The sequence below is a fragment of the Mesoplodon bidens genome (assembly GCF_964165515.1).
Source record: "Mesoplodon bidens genome assembly, chromosome: 1".
NCBI classification, from domain to species: Eukaryota; Metazoa; Chordata; class Mammalia; order Artiodactyla; family Ziphiidae; genus Mesoplodon; species Mesoplodon bidens.
Genome location: NC_138176.1, coordinates 77,527,843 through 77,550,221, shown reverse-complemented (window position 1 = coordinate 77,550,221; position 22,379 = coordinate 77,527,843). Strand labels below are relative to the sequence as shown.

At 50.9% G+C, this 22,379-nt stretch overlaps 1 protein-coding gene across 3 annotated transcripts; it reads left to right on the top strand.

The window, feature by feature from the left end:
* The first annotated feature begins 2,528 nt into the window (after positions 1 to 2,528).
* Positions 2,529 to 21,997, top strand: PITX2 (paired like homeodomain 2). Of its 3 annotated transcripts, XM_081229058.1 has the most exons (5): positions 2,529 to 2,619; positions 6,412 to 6,467; positions 6,935 to 7,072; positions 18,124 to 18,329; positions 20,746 to 21,997. In XM_081229058.1, exons 2-5 carry the CDS (start codon positions 6,422 to 6,424, stop codon positions 21,307 to 21,309), a joined length of 954 nt encoding a protein of 317 aa, XP_081085184.1. In that variant the 5' UTR covers positions 2,529 to 2,619; positions 6,412 to 6,421; the 3' UTR covers positions 21,310 to 21,997. The 3 variants fall into 3 exon arrangements, with proteins under 3 accessions (XP_081085184.1, XP_081085185.1, XP_081085183.1); XM_081229059.1 differs by lacking the exon at positions 6,935 to 7,072; XM_081229057.1 differs by lacking the exons at positions 2,529 to 2,619; positions 6,412 to 6,467; positions 6,935 to 7,072 and adding an exon at positions 16,435 to 17,270.
* Positions 21,998 to 22,379: the final 382 nt, after the last annotated feature.

Here is a 22,379-nt window from a genome sequence, read left to right as displayed (position 1 = left end):
CCTCCAGATGCAGGCGAGGCTGTTCTGCTCCGAGCGTCTCTTAATCTCTATAAAATGAAAAGAAAAGATGGAGGGAGACATTTAACCCATAACTCAGGGGGCTGAGGAGGCAGCAAAAGTCTTTGATGGGCAGAGACGAAAATGTTTTTCTTGGACTACATTATGTGGTATGCTGTGACCTTAGATTTCAGTCGTGGGACTTGAAGAAATTTGATTTTCTTGCCTCAGCAAGATTTCAGAAACCAGAAATAGAAATTCTCAGAGACAGAGGAGAAATAAAAGTAAAAACAGCACGTGGGCATTTCCCCCTCATTTCTCTCCCCTTAAAAAAAAACTGTCTTGAATTTCCACCGGTAAAGAGAGAAAGTTTGAGTTTTCACGGATGTTACGTGGAGGTTAGAAATGGCTTAAAAATATAGACCTCTCGTCAGGTTTCTTCGTGGCTGAAGAGGCTAACCCGTTCCATAAAATGAGTCCATCTGTCGACTGTTAGCTATTTCAAAGTGAAGGGATTTAGCACTCAAAACAAATTGAGCAAGTTTGTTTGCCTGTTTTTACTGCTAACTCAAATAAATTCAAAACACGGAGTAATTCAAGAAAACACATAACATGTTCCAGACAGCCCCCAAATGTAGGAAAAGCCCAGCACCTATATGGTGACCTGGGTTATTTTAAATGCCAGGCTTAAAAAAATGTATACATTTCACACACGTTCCCTCAGTGTCATTATATTTTCTTAAAATTATGAGATTTGGTATACTGATTTAGGAAAAGCAATACAACTTTTACAGGGCCAACTTTTTGGTCCTCTCTTGGGGACCAAAAGGGGGGACTCTCTAATGGCAGGCCTGGCTGAGTTTTGCTCCTATGCAGGAAATAATATTGGTGGGAATACGGAACTGGGATCTATGGCTGTTTTCCAACACGTTCCAAAAACATACATTAACAGGACGCCCTTGAGATTAAAAGAACTTTGTCCAATATGCCTGGCAGAAGCCTTCGCACCTGGTCTTCCAGGCGAATCGTATTTAAAAGTCCTTCCACTCAAAGGCAGGACAGAGCAAAAATATCCTCTCACTACCAAAACACGAGCTCTTGCTGGAAATCGGAAAATCAGGGTTTAAAAGTAGGGCACACTTTTCGGGGTTGGGCGGGAGGATGACGCCTCTAACTTCACATGTTCTTCGATTTTTAGGAGCAAATGTTGATTTGAGGGGAGCTTCCTTCCCCCCGGCCCCCCCATCATCTCTTGCAATTTAATACCATGCTCGCCAGGAACCTTAACCTCGTCATTTTAAAAAATGAGATAGCCGTGACCCGGAGTGAACTTGTTGAGTGTAGGTACAGCAGAGGAAATTCTAGACTCAGTGAACACCCGAGCCTCGTCCAGCGCAATCCCTTCGTGCACACTGGTCAGTGCGCGGCCATGCCCACCTGCGCGCCGACACCGGGTGCTGCGCGCCTGGTCTACCCGCCTTGACCTCGGGTCCGGTGTCCCGGCTGGTGGTGCTGGGCCAGGCATCCCGGCCTTCCCCGGCTGACTAGCCTTGCTCGCTCCCTTCTCGCTGTCTCTCTCCCACCCTCTTCCCAAACCCAGTCACCCCACCGAACCCCGCTCATCCTCACTTTTCCAGATTTCTCCTCAGTCATCCTCTCTCACCCCACCCCACCTGCCTTCTCTCCAGCCTCCTGTCTCCCCGGCAATCCCTGGTTTCTATGACCTCTTTCCTCAGCCGTGCAGGCCTGAAAGAAGGTCACACAGAGGCACATTCAAACTCATACCCCACAAGCCTTGCCCCCAGACAAACCCTTGTACACTGTCCTTTGTTCCATTTCTTGGGACACTTTCTCCATCCCTTCCTCCCTACCCGTCTGGGTTTGCCTCCCCTCCCTCGCCTGGAGTACGTTTCCGTCTCCCCGACGCCCTTGCGCTCCCCCTCTGATTTATTAGAGCTCCCGGTTTGGCGCAGATTCCTTTTTCTTCTCCTTCCCATCCTCCCTTCTTGTGCTCCTTTCCACAGTGGGAGTGCTTGCGCCTGCGGCTCAGTCGGCTCCTGTCTAAGCGCCCTGCCCGGCTCCCTCTCCTTGTTTCGCTCTCCCGGCTCCTTCTCCAGCTCCCGACTCCGCGGCCCGCCGGCCTCCACCTCCCTCTCCTGCCCCGTTTCCCGTCGCCCCTGCGGGCTCCCCCCGCGCTCGCCCAAGCGCTGCGCTCGCCCCTTGATCGCCCGCCGCGCTGCCGGCTCGGCTGCCCGCCCGCCCGCCAGCCCGCCAGCCCGCCACTGTGCAGTGGAGTTTGGTGGAATCTCTGCTGACGTCACGTCACTCCCCACACGGAGTCGGAGCTGAGGGAAGAGAGAGGGATGAGAGCGAGGGAGGGGAGAGAGAGTGCGAGAGCGAGCGAGAAAGCTGGAGAAGAGCAGAAAGAAACGGCCAGTGACGGCTAGATTCCGGAGGCCACTGCGCGCCCTTGGACCCCCTCGGAACTCGGCGCCCTCTGGAGCCTCGCAGCCCTCTCGGCCCGGCTTTCGGGCGTTTGCGGTACAGCCCGTGCCTCGGTTGGCTGGAAATCTCTCCGGGACGCGGCGGGACGCGGAGACAGCAGCTCTCTCCCGGTAGCCGGTAAGTGAAGGCCGTCTCTCCCGCAGGGATGTGAGATAATGCGAGTTTGGAAATTTGTTCCACTTTGGAGAATCTTCACCGTAGGTGATTTGTGGCTCTTGGGGCTGCCTTTCCCCCGAGGTAACGCAGTTGGCAAACAGACCTCGCAAAGCCCTGTTCCTTTCGTCCCCAGTCACAGACGCTAACAATCTACAGGGTGCTGAAGTCGAGTGGGAAGCGAGACCATGGCTGGCATTTAAAAGGAGGTATCTTCCCTTAAATCTTGGTGCCAACACTACAGGGACAAATCCTCAAACTGAGGATTAGCATTCTCAAGATAAAGGGCTCTGTACAAAGTTTCAGCTATTGGAAGATTAGCCCCCTTCCCATTGTTACCAATTGGAAAAAGATTCCATCTTAACTGGCAGTTAGTGACCTCTCAGGCCCAAGCGAATTACCTGGGAGCCAGGCCTGAATGCCAAGCTCACACAATTACTTCGGATTATAAATCCTTTAAATTGATTACCAGTCAATTCCAATCTTGCACTTCGGGAGATACATTTTAAATGGGTGCAGGGGAGAGGACTGTTTTCCAGCCGTCCAGCAAGAAAAAAATTATGATTCTAAATCTGAGAAGTATGTTTCTCTTTTTTATTACAATTTAATGATTTTACTTTCCTAAGCAATTTAGAAATCAAACCATCATAAGGTAGTGTGATTTTTACTCTTTTTTTTTATTTGTGCAAGTAGCATGTCTTACTAAACTAAATTTTTAAAGAAATTTACTATCATGAATTAAAATAATATAGGAATTCATACATTCTAAAATATTTTATGAAAAATTTGATTTTGAGAGATTTCCTTGCATTCTTTTTAGGCCATTAATAAGAATTAAAGATGCTTTTAATATCGTTTTGGAGGAAATCCATCTATAAATTCAAATACCAGTTATGTCAAGGAAACAAAGCACTTAAGCAATATAGATTGAGGATTTTTGTTGATGTAACAAAATAAGCATACAAGGTTTCAATAATCAAACCTTCCCTAAAAATGAAATAGCTACTTCATTTATGGAATGTTTTGCTCTACCTCGGAAAAACTACACTTAAATTATTCAGGTGCTTTGTTCCTCAAGTTGAGCATGTTTGTCCTCAAGCGTTCCTGAAGCATCGATATTAATTGGTTTAAAAGAAGGCTTAAACTGCTAAAATACAGAACTATGTTAAGCAGTATTTTAATTTCCTTAAATGATTACCCACTGCAAATTAATTTACTGACTAATCTCACTAATTTAGTTCATTGAAAACATATGTTCTTGCCATGTTTATTTTTAAACTTTCCATTAAAGATTTTGTTATAGGGTAACAACTTGAATGGAAAGGGGGGAAATGTGAAAGGATGTGGAATTATTAGGACTATATTTCATTCCTGCAATTTCATCTTATGGCAATCAGCAAAAATTATTTTTAAGTAAATTGTTTTATTCCTTAGGGCTTGCCTGCCTGCCTTAGCCAGTGTGACTCAGGGTGCTCCCATTAGCTGTGTCGTGCTTTTTAGTAAGCTCACAATAGAAAACTCAAGTTGGCCAAAACAAGATTGCCTGGTATATACATTCCAAGCAGGACATGAACTTTTGGGGTGAGAACAACTTCCCAACGGGAAAAGTTGCTCATCTTAATTTGTGAGATTAGCCATTGAAGCCAGTCTCTAAATCCAGCAGCCAAATTTGTCTTGTAAGACTTGCCTTGACAGGGCAAGTTTAAGAATCATCAGGCAGGAATTGGAGGTCTCTTTCTAAAAATTACCTCCCCCAGTTATTTAGACTCAATTCATCTAGTAAGCCTGGTCATTATATGAAGGAGGGGGGAAAAAAAAAAAGCAGGTTCCAGGACTCATTTTGACTGCAAAATAAATCCCCAAGTCATAAGGACATGTAGGAGTGAGCTAAGGAACACGCCTTGACCTTCTTTTCAGTCTTTAGAGAGGAGTTCTTGAAGATTTGTTTTGTATTGCTTTGTTTGGTCTTCAGCACTGAAGCTTGGGAGTGGGGGGAGAATGTGTAATAATTGACTGACTGTACACTGAGCTACCCTATCTTTTTCTCTTGTATATTTTACTATTTAAAAAAAATAAAAACTATTTGCAGTTACCATCTGCAAAGCTCTGGCTACCGGCTAATAATGCAGCCAATTCAGAAGTTAAAAAAAAAAAAGATTATCGAAATGATGATGACATGCAAATTTCCCCTGAAATTATCATAAGTAAACATTTGAAGTCTGGACTAATAAAATCCCATCTGTGTTACTTCATATCGAGTTAGTAGAAAGCTGTGATAATGAATTTTGTAATATCTCATGAACAGACATCTCAATCAGGGACTAATCCTGTGATTTTACTGCAGAATCACTAAATCTGGAGCCACCAAACTGCTACTTCTGGGCCCCCGGGCCCGCAAGCATCGGTAGAGCCCCCGCCCGCGTCCACGCTAGCGGGTGGGGGAATCGCCTGGCGGTCCCCACCCCTGGAGCCCCACGCCGCCGCGCGGGGCAGCCGTCCCTCTAGTCAGCGACCTTGGCCAGAGGCCCCTGGGCCCCGGGTCCTTCCAGAAGAGGCCGAGGAGCCGGGAAATGCGACTCCGCCAGAGCCAGAACCCCAGCTCCCTGCCCAGCCTCCGCCCCTTGCGCAGCTGGGTATCGCCCGCCCCCCCGGCCCAGCCCCGGACCTGAGTGAGGTGGGCCCTCCCGCCGCCGGCGTACCCTGAGTAGCGTGGAGCGAGGCAGGCGCCGAGATCCAAGGGGCCCGAGGAGCGGGCACCTTTCTCTTCTTCCGTCTTTAAAGCAGCCGCGGCTCTTCTACCCACCCCTACGGAGCCCCTCGCCACCCACCTCTCCCGGTTTGCTCGTGGAGGAGAAGGGGGCGCACGTTAAACGCTTGGCTCGCTGCGTTGTGGTTGGAAATTTGGAGATCTGGTTTGCCGGGGAGGAGAAGGGGGAGAACTGGAGGAGCCGGTCTCTCGGAGCTATTTCTATGTCCTCGGCGGGCAGTAAACCCTCCGGGGGACGTTTGCCACGCTCTCCTCAATCTCAGTCACTTCACCCCATTCCCCTGCTCTGCGATCTTAAATCATACTTTAGGGTAAATAAATGGCCGGGTGAATATCTCCAGGGCAAAGTGTGGCTAAATATGGAAAAGTGGCTCCTGATGGATGAGAGGCCCGAAGCCAGCTCGCTCCTGGAGCACCCTAGGCCTAGGGAGTCCTGCTCGTTTCAGAATTACAGAAAATCGAGGGGAACTGTTATCTAGGACAGGAACAAGTTGACTCTGGCACTCTATAAATGTTTACTAGGCTTCAACTAACGGACAGGCACTGTGCTGGCCTTCACGCGCGACTCGCCAAGGAGAAAGTCCTCTTCACTCATCCCCAAATTTTGCATCTGCTAAGGTTGTCCTCGTGTTCAGACGGGCTTTTAACCCCTGACACAGACTCCCCTGTAAGTAGTCCCACAGCCTAGGTTCCCAGAACATGGTGACTTGATCGGCCAAGAGCCCCTGGACCCATTCGTTGCAACTCTGGAGGGACATTCCCCCGCCCCTCTTTGGTAAACATTCAGATGTCCTGGACCGGGGGCAAGGGTGGGAATGAGGCTGGGCTGCCAGAGGCTGTCAGGTTCCAGAAACACGCCTGAAACCTAGCACACACTAGGCGCCTAATAGCTAGTGTCGAAGTCGTCTGCCCCACAGGTAGCCTGCTTTGAGCCCTGCGCGCTCGCCCGCCGCCGCTTCTCACAGCCCTCCTTCTCTTCCGTTTTGCAGATAACGGGGAATGGAGACCAACTGCCGCAAACTAGTGTCGGCGTGTGTGCAATTAGGTAAGAGTCGTTTCTTCCGCCAGGGTCACCCGACGGGAGACCGCGACACGCGAGGGCGGCGAGAGGGCACTGGTCCCGTGGCGAGGCCGCGCGAGGGGCGCTTCCCGGAGGGGTCGGCCAGAGCAGGAAGGAAATCAGAACCAGGACGCCGGTGGCCTCTCCCAGTGGGGGGTTGTGGATAGGGAGGGAGCCTGTCGCCGCGTGTCGAAGCCCCGGGCCTCCGCCTCCCGACGGGAGCTGCTGGCAGCCGGGGAGGCGCGGAGAGAGAACGCCGCCCTGCGCCGGGTTGCCCGAGGGTCCGGGAGACGGGAGTGTCCTCCGCTCTTTCCTCTAACTGGGTCTTTGCTCTTTGTCCCTCTTTCTCCTCCGTCCTGCCTCCCTCTCCCACCCTCCTCGACCCCCGCTACTTTCCGCCGCCATCCGGGGCGTCTCCCTCCCGGTACGTGGGGCGGGCGCGCGTGGCCCAGGCGTGCAGCCGGCGGCCGTTGAATGCCTCTTCCCCAAAGACTCTGAAATCAAAAAGGTCGAGTTCACGGACTCTCCCGAGAGCCGGAAAGAGGCGGCCAGCAGCAAGCTCTTCCCGAGGCAGCATCCCGGCGCCAATGGTAAGGCCGAGAACGAGGCGCAGGCCGCGCGCTGGGCACCAGCCTCCGGTCCTCTGGGGCTCGGGTGAGGCGCACGCAGGCGAGGCCGCCAGACGGGGCGCGCCTGCTCGGAACTTGGCCTCTGGTTGGGATGGGAAGCAGCCGTCCAAGGAACGTTAATTCCTTTCCCCAAATTATACTGCACTCCTGAGACCCATCACCTCTCCCTCTCCCTCTTGCTCTCTCCTGATCATCTCCTGATGTGTGGCCTGATCTGCGCACACCCCCAACCTACCTCTGTGCCGCTAGCTGGCGTGGAAAAGTGGTCCAACAGCGACCTCTGTCGCTCACCACGTCCCACTGCATGCAGCAGACGCGGGGCCCACCCCGTACCGACGGCCCTCGGCCGCGCCCCTCCCAGGCTTGTGGGCCCCGGGTTTACCGCGGAAGGCCAGCAGGCGAGGCTCGGGCTGGCGTAGATTCGCCCCGACGGCGAGCTGACAACAGCCCTACAGAGCCTGAGGGCAGCAACTGCGCGCAGCAGCCGAGGGTGGAATGGAGCGGGTGCCCCTGTCGACACGAATCTACCTGTCGTGCTGGTTGCGGGATCTCGGGTTTTGGTGGTGTGGTTGATCGGTTTCACTCTGGACGAGGCAAGGGATATTGCTGCTCAAAGTGTGCAGGCTTGTGTCAAACTTAAAACGTCTCCTACGCACAGATCTTGTTGAATTGAAACGTGTCTTTTAGGTGTGTGTGTGAGAGAGACAGAGACAGAGAACAGAGACAGAGAGACAGAGAGAGACAGAGAGACAGAGAGGGGATGAGAGGACAACCTTTCCTTTGGAATACATGAAAAACTCAAATTTACCGTTCGTCTATTCTCCGTGTTTTCCAGGCCCCTTAATAAATAAGTGCCTATCCTTAGGAGGTTGTTGACCTTTGATAACGTGAGGAGATAAAGCCCTCACAGTCCTCGGCCCCTAACCCCCTCTTTCCGGATTAAAGTGTAAGGATACAAATGTAATGTGTGCTAGAGGGGAGCGAATTGGGACCCCCCGCCAAGTAAACAAGCCGTATTACCGAGAAGAAAACAAAAGCCCCGCACTGGGCTTCCCAGTGAATCGGAGAGAAAAGCATCATTTGTTGGAATAAAACGTCTAAAGTGGTGTGGAGCACAACGGCCTCGACACTGCGCAATATCGCTAAGTCCTCCTGCTGGGCCAGTTAAACGCTCACTTGTCCGGGATTAACCCCATGGGGTTAAATGGGGCCATGTAGAGATAACGTCGGGTGATTTCTGTCATTAAGATTGTGTTAAATTCTTCTTCTGTTTGATAATCGGTCGTAAAAATAAATTATTACACCAGAGTATGTTTGGGATATGGTTAAAAATCAAGAGCAGCGATGACTCCCGGGGAAAATGCTTTGTGCGTGTTCAGCGCCGGCTCCGGCCAGGCTAGGGGAGCTCCCCAGTCTCGCTTCGCACAGCGCGGGCCGGCCGCGGCCCAGCCGAGGTTGACATTTCTCGCAGCGCTGGGAGCCGAGAGATGCAAAATGTCTCCTCCCACCCCCACCCCAATCCAGTGTTTTCTTGACCCCAGGAATGGTTTCTGAGGGCAGGTGGCTTCCACGAGAGATTAGGACCCCTTGGAGGGGAAGTCTGAGGTGGGATGGGGACTTCCTAGGTGGGCAAGAGGCGGCGGAGAGCCGGCGAGTCCTGTCTGCTCCTGTCACCGTCCAGGCAGGCGCTCCTGGGCGTTCGCTTTTGGTAATTAGCAAACAAATAAAGAGCTAGAAATAACAAACGATTGTTTTCTTAACCATTATGTTCAGGCCCGGATTATTTTAGTGCAGGGATAGGCTCTTCCCCACACAGCTAATAGTCTGTTTTCTACTTTTTGGACCGAAAAGGAAAATTGCTGCCCAAACATGTTTAATGCCATTAATTAAGAAGATACACGTGATAGGAAAATTGCTGAAAATCTTGATTTTATTGGCGTTTAGGGAGTGGGATTAGACCAAAAATGTCACACACGAGTGGGCAAAGCCATAGAAGGAAGGTTGCCAGAGTCCCCTTTACTGAGTAGAAGTAAATTTAACTTACGGAATATGCAAACTCCTAGCGACAGCCTGCGAAAGAAAGAAAAGAAAAGGAAGAAAGAAAGAGAAAAATGATTTTTTTCTCCTTAACTTTTTTATAGTTTTTATTTGCTTTTAAAAAGAAAAGTGTTTACAATGACATGCGATTTTCGAAAATGGCCATGCTATTCTATTATTGGCACTATTCTCCCTCAGCCCCCCAAAGCACGGTGTCCTCATTGAAGACTGAAAACGTCTTCGGAGTTGACAGTGTCGACTTCTGGGAGGCCCGGTCTATGCGTCCCATCGCAAGCGAGTCCCCTTGATACCCACAGCCTGGCTAGAACCCCGAAACGGGAGGGGGCAGGGAGTAGGCTGAAGATCCCCTAAAGCCAGGGGTTTGAGAGAGGGTGAAGAGAGGGGTGGCTAGGTATGGCAGGTGAAGAGAGGCAGAGTTGACAAGTTAAACAGCATCTCCCAGACAGAAGGGGCAGAGGCACGCTTAGAACATCCCCCTAGAACAGAGGTCCTTGGCTTTTCCTCGCTTTGGGTGTCCCGAAAGGAGCTTCGTTTGGAGGAACTCAAAAAGTTGTCTTCGCCATCGGGAAGAGGACGGAATGATCCTCCCGTGTCAATACCTTTAAAGTTTCGGGGCCGTGGCTCTGGATTCGCAGCTGTAATCGACCGAGCTGCCGCCTCTCGGTCCCCGCGCCTGGCTTCGCGACCGGACCTGGGGCGGGTACCTTCGCCGGGCCTCCCCCAGCGATGCCGTTAATTTTAAAATCGTTTTGGCAGAGCAGTTGGGCTGAAAGTGTTCGATCCGGGCCTCTGGTGCGCGCAGACTTCCTTCCCTAGGGACAGGGCCTCCAAGGCCCCGCCACGACACACACCGTCTCCTGCGGCAGCAGCCGGGTGCCCGTCTTCTTCAGAGCACCCGCGGTAACCCCCGCCGCCTTGGCGGCCGCAGAGCCCTGTTCACTCAATCACCAAATGCTTGCGGAGCACATGCACCGTGGATTCCTAATGTATCCCCCCCGAGCCCCCCAAAACAAATCGCCTGGTTTCCCTTCGCCGTTACAGAGCGATTTAAATGCTCACTAGGAGCATCGCGAAAGCAGCCCAGACCACCTCCAACAAAAGGCAAAATGGTGCTGCGTGGGGCGGCGCTCGGGCCAGACCGTGGTCAGGCAGAAGGGGGGTGTTTAGAAGGGTGGAGGGCTCTTAGTGCGAAGAGGGGGCAGGGGACCGGGGCGTGCCGCAGAGGCGTGAGGTCTCCGGAAGCGCAGAGCTGGGGAAGGGGAGAATTCCATTTTTTTTCTACCCACACCCCACCCCACGCCAAATCTGCAGCTTATCGGTAGAAGCTGCCTCTCTTTTCTGTGTGGGTTTTTTTTCCTCCCAAGAGGGGAAGTTGTCCAAAAGTAGTCAGTCTCAGCGGATTCCCGCCCGCACAGTAGTCTTTTACAGGTCGCGTTCCTCGGTACTGACGCAGTGCGCGCTCAAAGTTTCGCAAGGCTGGCTCGGCTGTCAACCCGCACCGCCCGCTGTTAATATATGCAGCAGTTGTTAGAGCGACTCGGGGGAGAAGGAAATGTATAACGAAAGCTTATTCGTGAGCAGGAATATACTAATGGAACAATCTGATGTCTTCTTAATCCTATGTAAAAAGCTTTGTCGTCTTCCTAATATTGACTGAATGGGTAATTAATGGCTCTTCATCTAGGCGAATACCCTGTAATCCAAAGATAGGCAAAAGACAACAAGCCCAAGGTAGAAGACAAAAGGCCCAACTGCGGTCGCCACCCTCCTTCCTCCTACCCCACCCCCCCCCCTCAGCGTCTTCAAATGGGAAAGTTTCCTCTCAGGAGAAAAAGGCAAGAGTGGGAGAATATACATACCTTTCCTGGGCTAGACTGCTAGACTTAATCACAGAAGCTGGCCACCCTGCTCAATTCTCCACTGCTCCGTCTTTCCCCCACCAGTCCTTCCCTCCACTTTTCTCTCTTCTCAGTTCCTCTAGAAAGTCTCCCCCATTGTGGCTCTGACCAGCACCTTTTCCCCCAAGGCACCCATCTTTCATTTAGGGAAGTGATTAATAACAGAGGACCAACATACAAGGTCCTCAGAAGGCTCAGGCAAACGACTGAGCTCCTTTCTGATCCTGATGGATGCTCCTTTCTTTTACAACCTAAGGCAGACAGTCTGTGAGGACTAAGGTAGTTGGCAAGGGAGGGAAGAAATGAATAGGAGAGAGAGCAGGCAAAATTACGTGTATGTGTTAAACAGCGATCAGGAGCGATGCAGTCAACTTCATTGTGAGGATCTGACATGAAGAGTGCCCAAGATTCTCCCAGCATGTTTTTAACAGGCTGACATTTTAATTTAAACCTTTAGAAGTAATATATTACTTGGGTTACGACAATGAGGTGGGTTCCTTTTTTTTTGTCAGCTGACAGCTTTTAAAATATTATTTCACTAGGGAAATAAAAGCTTCAGCTCAGATTATAGGTGGGTATTTTTGGATTTATGTGATTTATGGTCACCATGACAACTAATGCTGAATGTTAGCTACCAGCATGTCTGGGAGAGGGAAGACAGAAAGAAAGGGAACAAGAGAAATAGAAAGGGAGATGGGACATGAGCTGAAGAGGGAAAATAGAGAAAAGAGAAAGAAGAGCATTTCAATCCACTTTTTTTTAAAAAAGTAACTTTAGTTAGTCCCTTGTCATTTCTATCTCTCTGGACCTAGATGTTGATGTTTATCTCATTCCTCTATCTCTCTCTTACCCCTATACACGAATATACCGTTCTCTTTATTTTACTTTTCCACAACTAGTTGCAGTTCGGGCGATTAAATGAGCGCCTAATAAACCTGTAGCAGTAACAGGCTGATGTGAAAAGGCATTACAGCACATGCTTTTAGTGATTGCAGTAGTCCTCCCACCTCCCCGAGCCCCCTCGAATCTCTCGCTCTTCTCTCCACCCGCCAGTGTGGGGTGAAGAGAACCGCCCAGCAGCCAGCTATCCCAAACTTGAAGCCACAGTGTGGGAACGGAAATATGGGGACCATTTGCAGGGACCCAGAGAGGGCGGATGTTGCTCAGTACCTCTACAGACTTCTGATTCCGAAAAGAATCCGCCACTTTTTACAAACCTGCACTTTTTTATTCCATTTAGGGAATGGGAGGGGGCGGAATCAGCCACAATAAAGCCTTTAATTTCTGGGTCCTTCGGCTTCGTGACTGGGGTGGGGGGAGGACAGTGAAGGGGCCCTTTCCAGCTTGATTTGCGTGCAGAGAAAAGCCAGGCAGGGGAAGGAGGGGAGGCAGAGCCACTTCTCCGGGCAAGGTGCAAGGTCTCCCTCTGACCTCTGCACCTAAAACCTGCACGCTCGCGCATACACACACTCATGCCTGTCACGTGCCCCCGACCTGAGTCCCGGCGGGTCTCGTCCTTGAGCTGGCCTGGATGGGAGCAAGACTACCACCCCTCTACGGCCTGACAGCGCAAAGAGACATCTAATTGAACCACCTTCCAGGTGAGCTTTGAGGACAGATTTTTTTTTTTTTCCCCAGAAGTCACGAGTCACTTGGTTGGGTCCCAGTTCATATCCCAGCCGCCACAGCCGAGAGTTTGGCGGCGCTACCCAACCCATCTCGCCGCAATGGCCAGAGGGCCTTTGTGCAACTAACCCTGAAGAGTGTGAAATTAAATAAGACCTTAAGACTGGTAATCGGTGGCAAATACCAGCTCAAAACACGCCTGACCCCGTGTCACACATTTCCCTCCTCAAGGGTCTTTCTTTGAAAGAATAAGCAAGAAAACCCGATTGAGACGATCCCTGATTTCTTCTGAGTGGAAAACCCAAACCCGTGCTGGGCTTCCTGTCCTTTCCCCACCGCAGCTGTGCAGCACCTCCAGCTTCCCTGAACCGACCATGCTGCTTTTTTTCTGAATTGGCAATTTCTGTGATGGAGGCTGAAGTCATAGTAGTTTCTAGGATCAGTCAAAGAAGAGTGGGGGGCGGGCAGGTAACAGTAGTTCTGAACTGACAGAATACCTAAGATTCCCTTACTTCCAGCTCCTTTGTCATCTGTATTGCCTATACATTTGCACCCACAGGTATTTTGTAGATTAAATCTAAAAATTGCCCACCACCACTAGAGTTTTAACTGAAAAATGTTTCTTCATTCCCCACTACACACTTGCTTTTCCTCATGTAGACTTTTCATGTTGGAGCACTCCTACCACTGGTGGAGTGAACCCTGTTGGGGCTGGAAAGGGTATCACCCAAACTCGGAGTGTGTGAAGTGATTAGAAGATTAGGAGAGAGTTGAAATTCTGGCTAGAAAAATGCAAAGAAATACCTCCCTGGCTCAGTTGGGGTTTTTTTTTGGGGGGAATATATTATGTATGTGTATTTCTATCTATAGATAGATAGATGCATATGTATATATGATTTCATTTTTGCTTAACCAGAGTTCTTCAAGTAATTTGTCTTTCTTTATTCTCCACTTGACTTTGCAATGGATCGATATAGTTTAAGATTCCTTATCTTTTTAGGCTTTCAGGCTGATCACCAGCATTTCCACACTTTGGCACTATGGGAAGCTGTCACTTGCCCTTGGATTTTTCACCCACTTTGGAGGCTGGTTTAGGTCCTTCATACTGTATTTGCCTTGAGGAAAGTTCTGTTAGTCAACAGAGCCAAAGAGCTTAAATCAAAATTCCATGGGTTTAATGAGAGATGGGCTTAGAAATCTACATGGCTCTGTGGAGCTTCTCAGCTCTTCTGAGTAAGGAGTTTTGAAAACCACTCAGAGCCTCCACCAAAAATTTCAACTCCAGGGTTTGAATGTTGAAGAGACAAGGAAAAAATGTATGCTCACTATGGAGGAGAATCTTTCATTCTTTGATGTGATGGAGTTTCTTTGTGATATGAAGGCTTGAGCGTATGGTATTGTGGGGATTGCAGCTATGCTGAGGTTTAAGAGAAGATACTAGAATATGATTAGTAAACACATTGGGCAGAAAAGGACTGGATTCATATTGACTTACTTATAGGTCATCAGCTGGCAGTGCAATGGGAGGAAATATTTACTTTACACATATACTTTATGGTCTTGAGGAAATTCAATAAGAAAATGGTGAGAAATATTTTAAACCCTTATTTAAAAGACTTAAGCAAATTAAGGTCTTATCAGATTAAAAACCACTACAAATGTAAGAGCATTGTCTTTGGTGAAACACTGGGGGGTCTGAGAAGGAGATTCTCCACCAAATCTCAGGGATAAAATGCATCATTTAAGCACCAGATAATGAGCAGAATGTAAATTAATTTAACCTTCTTTACCAACAGGCTGCTTATGTAATATGTATAATTTAGTGATAAGATTTCAGGACCTAATATAGCTGGATGTATGAGCCTCAGCTAATTCAGACCTGTCACATGAGGACATGTTCTGCTCTAAGCAGGTGTGTGTATGCATGGAATGGGGTTAACTGGAATAAAAGGTTAAAACCAGAAATGCTGATTTAAAGCTTCCTATGAAGAAAGTTCCTCCTTGTAGCTAAATTCTTCTTAAAGTGGCATGATACTTTGGGGAGAGACTGAAGAATTCTCATTTGGTTCTTGGACTGCTCTCAAGCTTGTTTAAAATGGGGGAGGAGTTGCAGATATGGTGGGGGGGAGGCGGGAGCAGGGCAAAGGAGAGACACATAGGTTACAAACGTATTTGTAGTCGGCTTCGTCCAGTCTGCCTCAGATTGAAAAGTTTCCCAATCTTGGGAACAAGGACAAGGAGGGAGTTTTCTGAAGACACCTCATACTGGCGTTGCAAATCATTGACTGTAATGTCAAACAAATACACATTCAGGGATGATAACACTAACTCCACAATAAAGCAATCGTCAATGCAGAAACCCAGGGGAGATTAGTTTGTGCTCTCCAGCTGACCTAAGCTGGAGGACAAAAGGACTTTCAGAAATTATTTTGAATGATATCTTTGAATTTCTTTCTTTAATTTCTTTGGAAATAGAGCTGTAAAGATTTAGATGTCCCCAAAGGTGTTTTTTCCTTTTGTTTTAAATAAAGGAACAAGGCTTTGCTTTTCCTTTCTGAGTGTTCTCCTAGGCTTTTGCCCACAACCTACTGCCTCTGCCTGCTTGGACTCCACCAATTCAAGACAGCCTGGAGCTCCTAGGAATAGAAAATGACTTAAAAATTATCCTTGAAATTGGTTATTTGGCAACATTCTTAATTGTATGGAAATTCATTAAAGCATATTTTATATATAATTAGCTCAAGGTTGTTGATTCTACAGGCTTTATGGGTTTGAATCTGGTAACAAAGTAAACAAGAGAACTGAATTTAAAGCGTGGCTCTCTCGGGTTAGGATGAGCTTAATAGAGTGTATAAGGAATTTGAAAGCTCTAGGATATGTGTCTTAATCAACGTTAAGTAGAATGGATAAGCTTTCAGCATTTTGAAAATGCTGGGTTAGGGTTTCTAGTCTATTGTGTGTTTTCTGTCTGGGGACTAATAAGCATTACAGAGAACGTGATCTGAGGCGACTTTTTATTCTTGTATAAATCCAGAGTGAACCACCAAACAGTTGTTCGTTTAAAGTCAAGGTAATTTTCTTTTGACGGATCCATTTGCTTCTCGATTTCTAATTTATTAGCCTCTCTTGGCTCTGTCTTCTTTGCAATTAAAGTAAAGCTTCTTCAGATTAGCTCCGCAGCATTCACTTGACAGGCTGTTTGGAAAATTTAAGATCGGAGAGATGATTTGTTGGTGTTCTGAAATTTTTCTGGTTTTAAGTAGCATGTCTCCTCTCCATACGGGGGAGAAAAACACCTCTCGGTAGGAAATGAATGTAGTGAGACACAAAAGGAAGGAGGGGAGGGTGGCTGGGTGTCTTGCTTATCCTTATGCCCCTCAGCCTTCGATCTTTCCGCTTCTTTCTGACGAGCCTTTTACTCCCAGCCGCATCTTTCCACCTCCCCACCAGAACTAAAAGCCGGGTCGTCTTTGGCCGGGCCGGAGCAGAATTCCCGGGAGCCGCCGGGTGTAGACTCGGCGGGCACAGCGAGGTATTAGCCCGGCCCCGCACAGCTGATAGGTGCAGACAAGACTGGCCCTCGGTCGCGGCTCGGGGGCTCCTGATTGGTGCGGAGTCACGTCACTCCAGCCGGCGAAGGGTCTGGGCGGAGGCGGGGAGGGTTGGGGAGGGCAGCGGCCGAGTGACGTCTCGGCACCAGGAAGCCCGCCTCTGGTTTTAAGATGTTAGGCCAACAGGGAAGCTTGGAGCCACAGAACTGGTCCGTCGCTCGCCTGGGTGCTGGGACCTGAGCTGCGGCGAGGCCGGGCTCGAGCTCGATCGCCCGAGGGAGTGTGCGTGTGCTCACCGCGGAGGGTGCGCCCAGAGGCCCGCGCCGCTGCCGCCGCCGCCGCCGCAGGAGATCTAATATCAGCTACCTGTCCCTGTCACTCTTGACACTTCGCTGTCAGGGCTGCCGCGCGGGGGGCGGGCAGAGCGCAAACAGCGGCGTTAGCTTTCCTTATTGGAGGGGTACTTGAGGGAGGGAGGGAGGGAGGGAAGAAAGGGGTCTTTGCCCACTCTTGTTTCGCTTTGGAGCTTGGAAGCCTGCTCCCCAAAGACGCTCCGAACCGTGCTCTCCTACCCACATCCCCATGTCTCCTTTGGCCCCCTGACTTTCGGCCGCCGGACCCTTTCGCTTGAGCCTTCCGAAGGGGACGGGGGCGGCTCGGCTCGAGGACTCTGCCGGGGTTGTGTTCCCTGCTCTGCCCGCGGCGGCCACCGCGAGGAAACTCCGCGCCTAGAGCGGGAAGCGGAGCAGGCGGCGGCGGCGACGGGGCTTCGGCCGGCCGGCAGCCCAGGACTCGTAGGGCGGCGCGCTCCTTCGTCCATGAACTGCATGAAAGGCCCGCTGCACTTGGAGCACCGAGCAGCAGGGCCCAAGCTGTTGGCCGCCTCCTCGTCCTCCTCCTGTCACCATCCCCAGCCGCTGGCCATGGCTTCGGTCCTGGCTCCCGGTCAGACCCGCTCCCTGGACTCTTCCAAGCACAGGCTGGAGGTGCACACCATCTCTGACACCTCCAGCCCCGAGGCCGCAGGTAAGGCGCCGCGTGGCCCCGCGCCGCTCGGCCCTTCTCGCCCCCGAGGAAGTCGGCCCCTCCTGGGGGAGGCGTGGTGGGAGTGGTCCTGTAGCCCGCTCCCCGCAGAACTTCCGGAGCCAGGGTTGTGTTGACCCCTCGTCCCGTTCGCTCTGCCTGGACTGCCTGGCTGGGGTAGCGCGATCCACGCGGGCAGTTCTGCCGCCCTCCCTATTCCGACCCTGGCCTCCTTTCTGTTTTCTGGGTCACAAAAATCCCAGCATCTCCATTCGAGGACCTTCAGAGGCCGCTCCCCGAGGCCCCATGCGGCCCCTGTTCTGCTCTCGGCTTTCAGCTACCAAGAAGCTCCGCTTGTTAGAAAACTATTTGTGAAACTACGCCTCAGAAGAACAGGCGGTTTTCCTAAAGGGCAGAGGAACTTGGGTGCCTCGCCGAATCCCGAAGCCTACTTTTCCTAGCCTTCCGAAACCGCATCGAAATCTGAGCTTTTTACGAGGGGGGTTCTGTAAAACGCGCGCGTGTGGGTGTCCCGGGGGATTTGGTGTGTCCTCGCAGAAGCTTATAAATATACTTGAAAGCACAGGCTATAAAAATGACTGTGCCGTCGCAGTGAGATAAACGTGTAAATAAAACGTGCGGCGCTGGGGGAAGAGAGGCGGTGGGGCGCGCACACCCCCACTCACGTCTGCACACCCCGCAGACGCAGCGCTTTCCCTGGCCCGGAGCGGCTGCTCCACACCCTCCTCCCCCGCCAGGCAGCCCAGCTCTTCCCCGGCCTCTGCCGCCTGGTCCAGTTGGTGTTCGCGGGTAGCAGGTGGGCATGCTGACGGGGACCTGTGTGTTTCGTTTTCAGAGAAAGATAAGAGCCAGCAGGGAAAGAATGAGGATGTGGGCGCCGAAGACCCGTCCAAGAAGAAGAGGCAGCGGCGGCAGCGGACTCACTTCACCAGCCAGCAGCTGCAGGAGCTGGAGGCCACTTTCCAGAGGAACCGCTACCCGGACATGTCCACGCGCGAAGAAATCGCCGTGTGGACCAACCTTACGGAAGCCCGAGTCCGGGTAGGAGCCCGCACGGAGGCTGGGAGGGCTAGCGGGGAGGGCGTTGCGGGGATGCCGGCCCTGTAGCCCGGGAGAGAGTGTGGAAGGCAGCGCCGTCTGAGAGGGCTCGGGTGGGTGCCTTTGCAAAGGCAGATGGCCTCACGGCGGCCCCAGTTGCGAGGTTACAGCTCCCTCTTCCGAGACTGGCCGCGGGCCTGGCGCAGGCGCCGGGAGCGGCTCCGGCTCAACGCCCCGACCCACTGCGCTCTCCCAAACGCGGCCGCTTGCATTCGCCTGCACAGGGCATTGTGTTCCCGGCTTGTATTCGCCAGACGAGCGCTAATAAGATCCGTCCCAGGCCAGGAGCCGAGGACAGGCTCCAACCTGAGCGCCTTTAACAAGGAAAACCCGCCTGAGACACGCAGGAGTTTGCACTCCCTGGAAAACTTCCGCGCCAGGCCTAGCCCGGCCCTTTCTCTCCTCTGCTCTCCCTCCTTACACAGTCTTTGCCGTTTTTCTGCCATTCAGATCTCTTCCACACCCTATCCCCTGGTTTTGTGATCTGCGGAAGCAGTTTTAATACACAACTGCTACCCTGCCAGTCCTCTTAGAAAGAAAAGAAAAAAGAAGAAAAACTTTTCGGTTTGGTTTATTTATCTTTTCTCAGGAGACTGTTACTCACACCCTTCCTCCCAATCATAATAGTTTTATTAAAGAAAGGGCTTACCTTTGTAGCAAATCTGTACTTTATGGATTGACAAAAATGAACTTAAATTACCCAATATCCTGGTTTGTGCTGGTCGGTGGAAAACTCGAAATTTGTTAGGATTCTGGAAGTAGAAAACACACATAGCAGGAGCCAGAGGCTTTGCTGTTTAAAAAAAAATGCTCTGGATAGAAAAAGAGCCCCCAGTTAGAGCTGAGAAAACAGAAGAAAACACTACAGCAATAATGATGAAATGAGACCAAAATGCACTCCCAAAGCCGAGAGACCGAAGGCACTCTCTGAGTGGCATGTGTGTAGGGATTGAGGCTGTGCTAGTGGATAAATGAGCCAGGTTGAAGTTGGAAATGGTTTTAGTTTAACAGCGCAGAGCTACGGCTCAGGCCCGGACCGCGTGTTTTTTTGCACAAGGTCAGTTTTCCGTAGCTCTCACGCGTATCTGGGGATCGGGCCTCGCACGTACTCTTCTCGCCTGGGCAAAGTTTAGACGGCCCAGGGTAGAAATAGCAAGTAATTAAAATGAAAAAACAATCTATGGGGTCTCCGGAATACTTCGGAAAACCCTCCCCCACCCCCTCCGACTTTTCAGCAGTCCCTTCCAAGTCCCTGCCGCCGCAGCGCTGCGCTCTGGCTTCCTGGGACTACCTCCTTCCAGGCCCGCTGCTTGTCCAGCCGAGTGGGCAGTGAGGCGTCCTTTTTATAGCTGTCGGGTGCAAAGAGGAAGGGGGATAAAAAGGAAATCGAGAATGAAAGGGAAAAAGGAGGGGGGAAAAAAAAGCGGATTAGGTGGCTGGGCCTGGCTGAGATGTGTAATGTGAAACATCATCGGTGTCAGCTCGGAAATCTCGAGTCAGGCCTCTCTCCAATACACAATAGCCGCCGTCTGGGGCGACGGGCCGGCCCGATGTGGATTGAGAATGGGGTTGCGTCTGGGCCACCGGACACGGGTGGGGGCTGGCGGGGCTGGGCGGCCGCCCGCAAAGCCCAGCGACTAGGCCGGGCCCGGCCGGAGCAGCGCCGGGCGCGCGGGTCTGGCCTGGGGCGGGCGGAGGGTGTGAAGGAGCAGAGCGAAGGGAGGGGAAGGCTGCAAAGCGACTCGTCCCGGGTTCCCGGAGATTTACACGCTAGGCTCGCGGAGGCTGTCGGGGAGGTGGTCTTTTACTTTTTATTTGGTTATTTTGCTAGGCGAGGAAGGGGGTCGTGGCCTGGCGCCTGTTGAGGGCGCACGTTCCGTGGAGTAGGGGGCGGCGGTGGAGATTCGAGAGGGGAGGAGGAGTTGTGGGAGAGAGAGCGGGCCTCCCAGCCCCTTGTCCTCATCACTGTGGCTTTGGAATGCAAGCAAGTTTGCAAGGTGGCCGGGGAAGGGTTGGGCAGAAAGCCCGCTGCTCTGAGTTTATTTTGCAGTAAGTGTTTTTGGACCCTGAGGAGGACGTGGGTTAGTGAATAAGCCACTCACAGGCCGCCAGGCGGTGTGCTGGGGTTTGTGGCGCAACTCAGAGCCCGGGCTCGCAGGCCTGAACCGGCCTGGGCCCCTGCGTTGGGACGGGGCTCTGGCAGCTTGGGGCACGGGGCGGTGGGGTGGTGGTGGGAACTGTGGCAGGGAGGGTGTGCGGGTGTGTGTTGGAGCGGGGGTGGTTGCTGGTGCTTTCCGGGATCTAGGTTTTACTAATCCGATCTGTGGCATCTGTTTGCTCCCTTGCCCTCCACCCCCAGGTTTGGTTCAAAAATCGCCGGGCCAAATGGAGAAAGCGGGAACGCAACCAGCAGGCCGAGCTGTGCAAGAATGGCTTTGGGCCGCAGTTCAACGGGCTTATGCAGCCCTACGACGACATGTACCCGGGCTATTCGTACAACAACTGGGCCGCCAAGGGCCTCACGTCGGCCTCCCTGTCCACCAAGAGCTTCCCTTTCTTCAACTCTATGAACGTCAACCCACTGTCATCCCAGAGCATGTTCTCCCCACCCAACTCCATCTCGTCCATGAGCATGTCGTCCAGCATGGTACCCTCAGCGGTGACCGGCGTCCCTGGCTCCAGCCTCAACAGCCTGAATAACTTGAACAACCTGAGCAGCCCGTCGCTGAATTCCGCGGTGCCCACGCCCGCCTGTCCTTACGCGCCGCCGACTCCTCCGTACGTTTATAGGGACACGTGTAACTCGAGCCTGGCCAGCCTGAGACTGAAAGCAAAGCAGCACTCCAGCTTCGGCTACGCCAGCGTGCAGAACCCGGCGTCCAACCTGAGTGCTTGCCAGTATGCCGTGGACCGGCCCGTGTGAGCCGCGCACTGCGCCGGGATCCTAGGACCGTGCCGGATAGGGCAGCTCTGCCCTTGTTGAAAGACTGGGAATTACGCTAGAAGGTCGTGGGCACTAAAGAAAGGGAGAGAGAGAGAGAGAGAAGATATAGAGAAAAAGGGAAACCACTGAATTAAAGAGAGCTCCTTTGATTTCAAAGGAATTTCTTCAATGTCTGACATCTTTCACTAAAAAGTATTTCCAACAGTTGCAAGGACACACACAAATGTTTGACTGGATATGACATTTTAACATTACTATAAGCTTGTTATTTTTTAAGTTTAGCGTTGTTAACATTAAAATGACTGAAAGGATGTATATATATCGAAATGTCAAATTAATTTTATAAAAAGCAGTTGTTAGTAATATCACAACAGTGTTTTTAAAGGTTAGGCTTTAAAATAAAGCATGTTATACAGAAGCGATTAGGATTTTTTGCTTGCGAGCAAAGGAATGTATATACTAAATGCCACACTGTATGTTTCTAACATATTATTATTATAAAAAATGTGTGAATATCAGTTTTAGAATAGTCTCTCTGGTGGATGCAATGATGTTCCTGAAACTGCTATGTACAACCTACCCTGTGTATAACATTTCGTACAATATTATTGTTTTACTTTTCAGCAAATATGAAAAAAAATGTGTTTTATTTCATGGGAGTAAACTATACTGCATACAAATTGGTCTGGATTCTTTCTGCCCTCCTCTGTCGCCTGGCCAGGGTTTCTCAGTTACTGCTTCCTAAACAAACCAGTTCCCTCTGCCTGCCTAGTTAAATACACAAGGCAGCAGTACTTATTTAAATTTGGTAGAAATAAATTATAGTCGTTCATCAGAAACTAAAAAGAAAAAAGAGGTACTCTCAGAAAAAAAACGGGGGGCTGCGAAGTCTGGTCTTGTTTCCCAGATTTTTCTTTGGCTTACACCCAGAGGATTCCATTATTGCTAGCAAATAATATAAGAGGGAAAAAAGAAAGGAGAAAGAAATTTAGTACATTAGCTTGGAATGACTCTCAAGTTTACTCCTTTGGGGAAGGGGAAACCTGCAC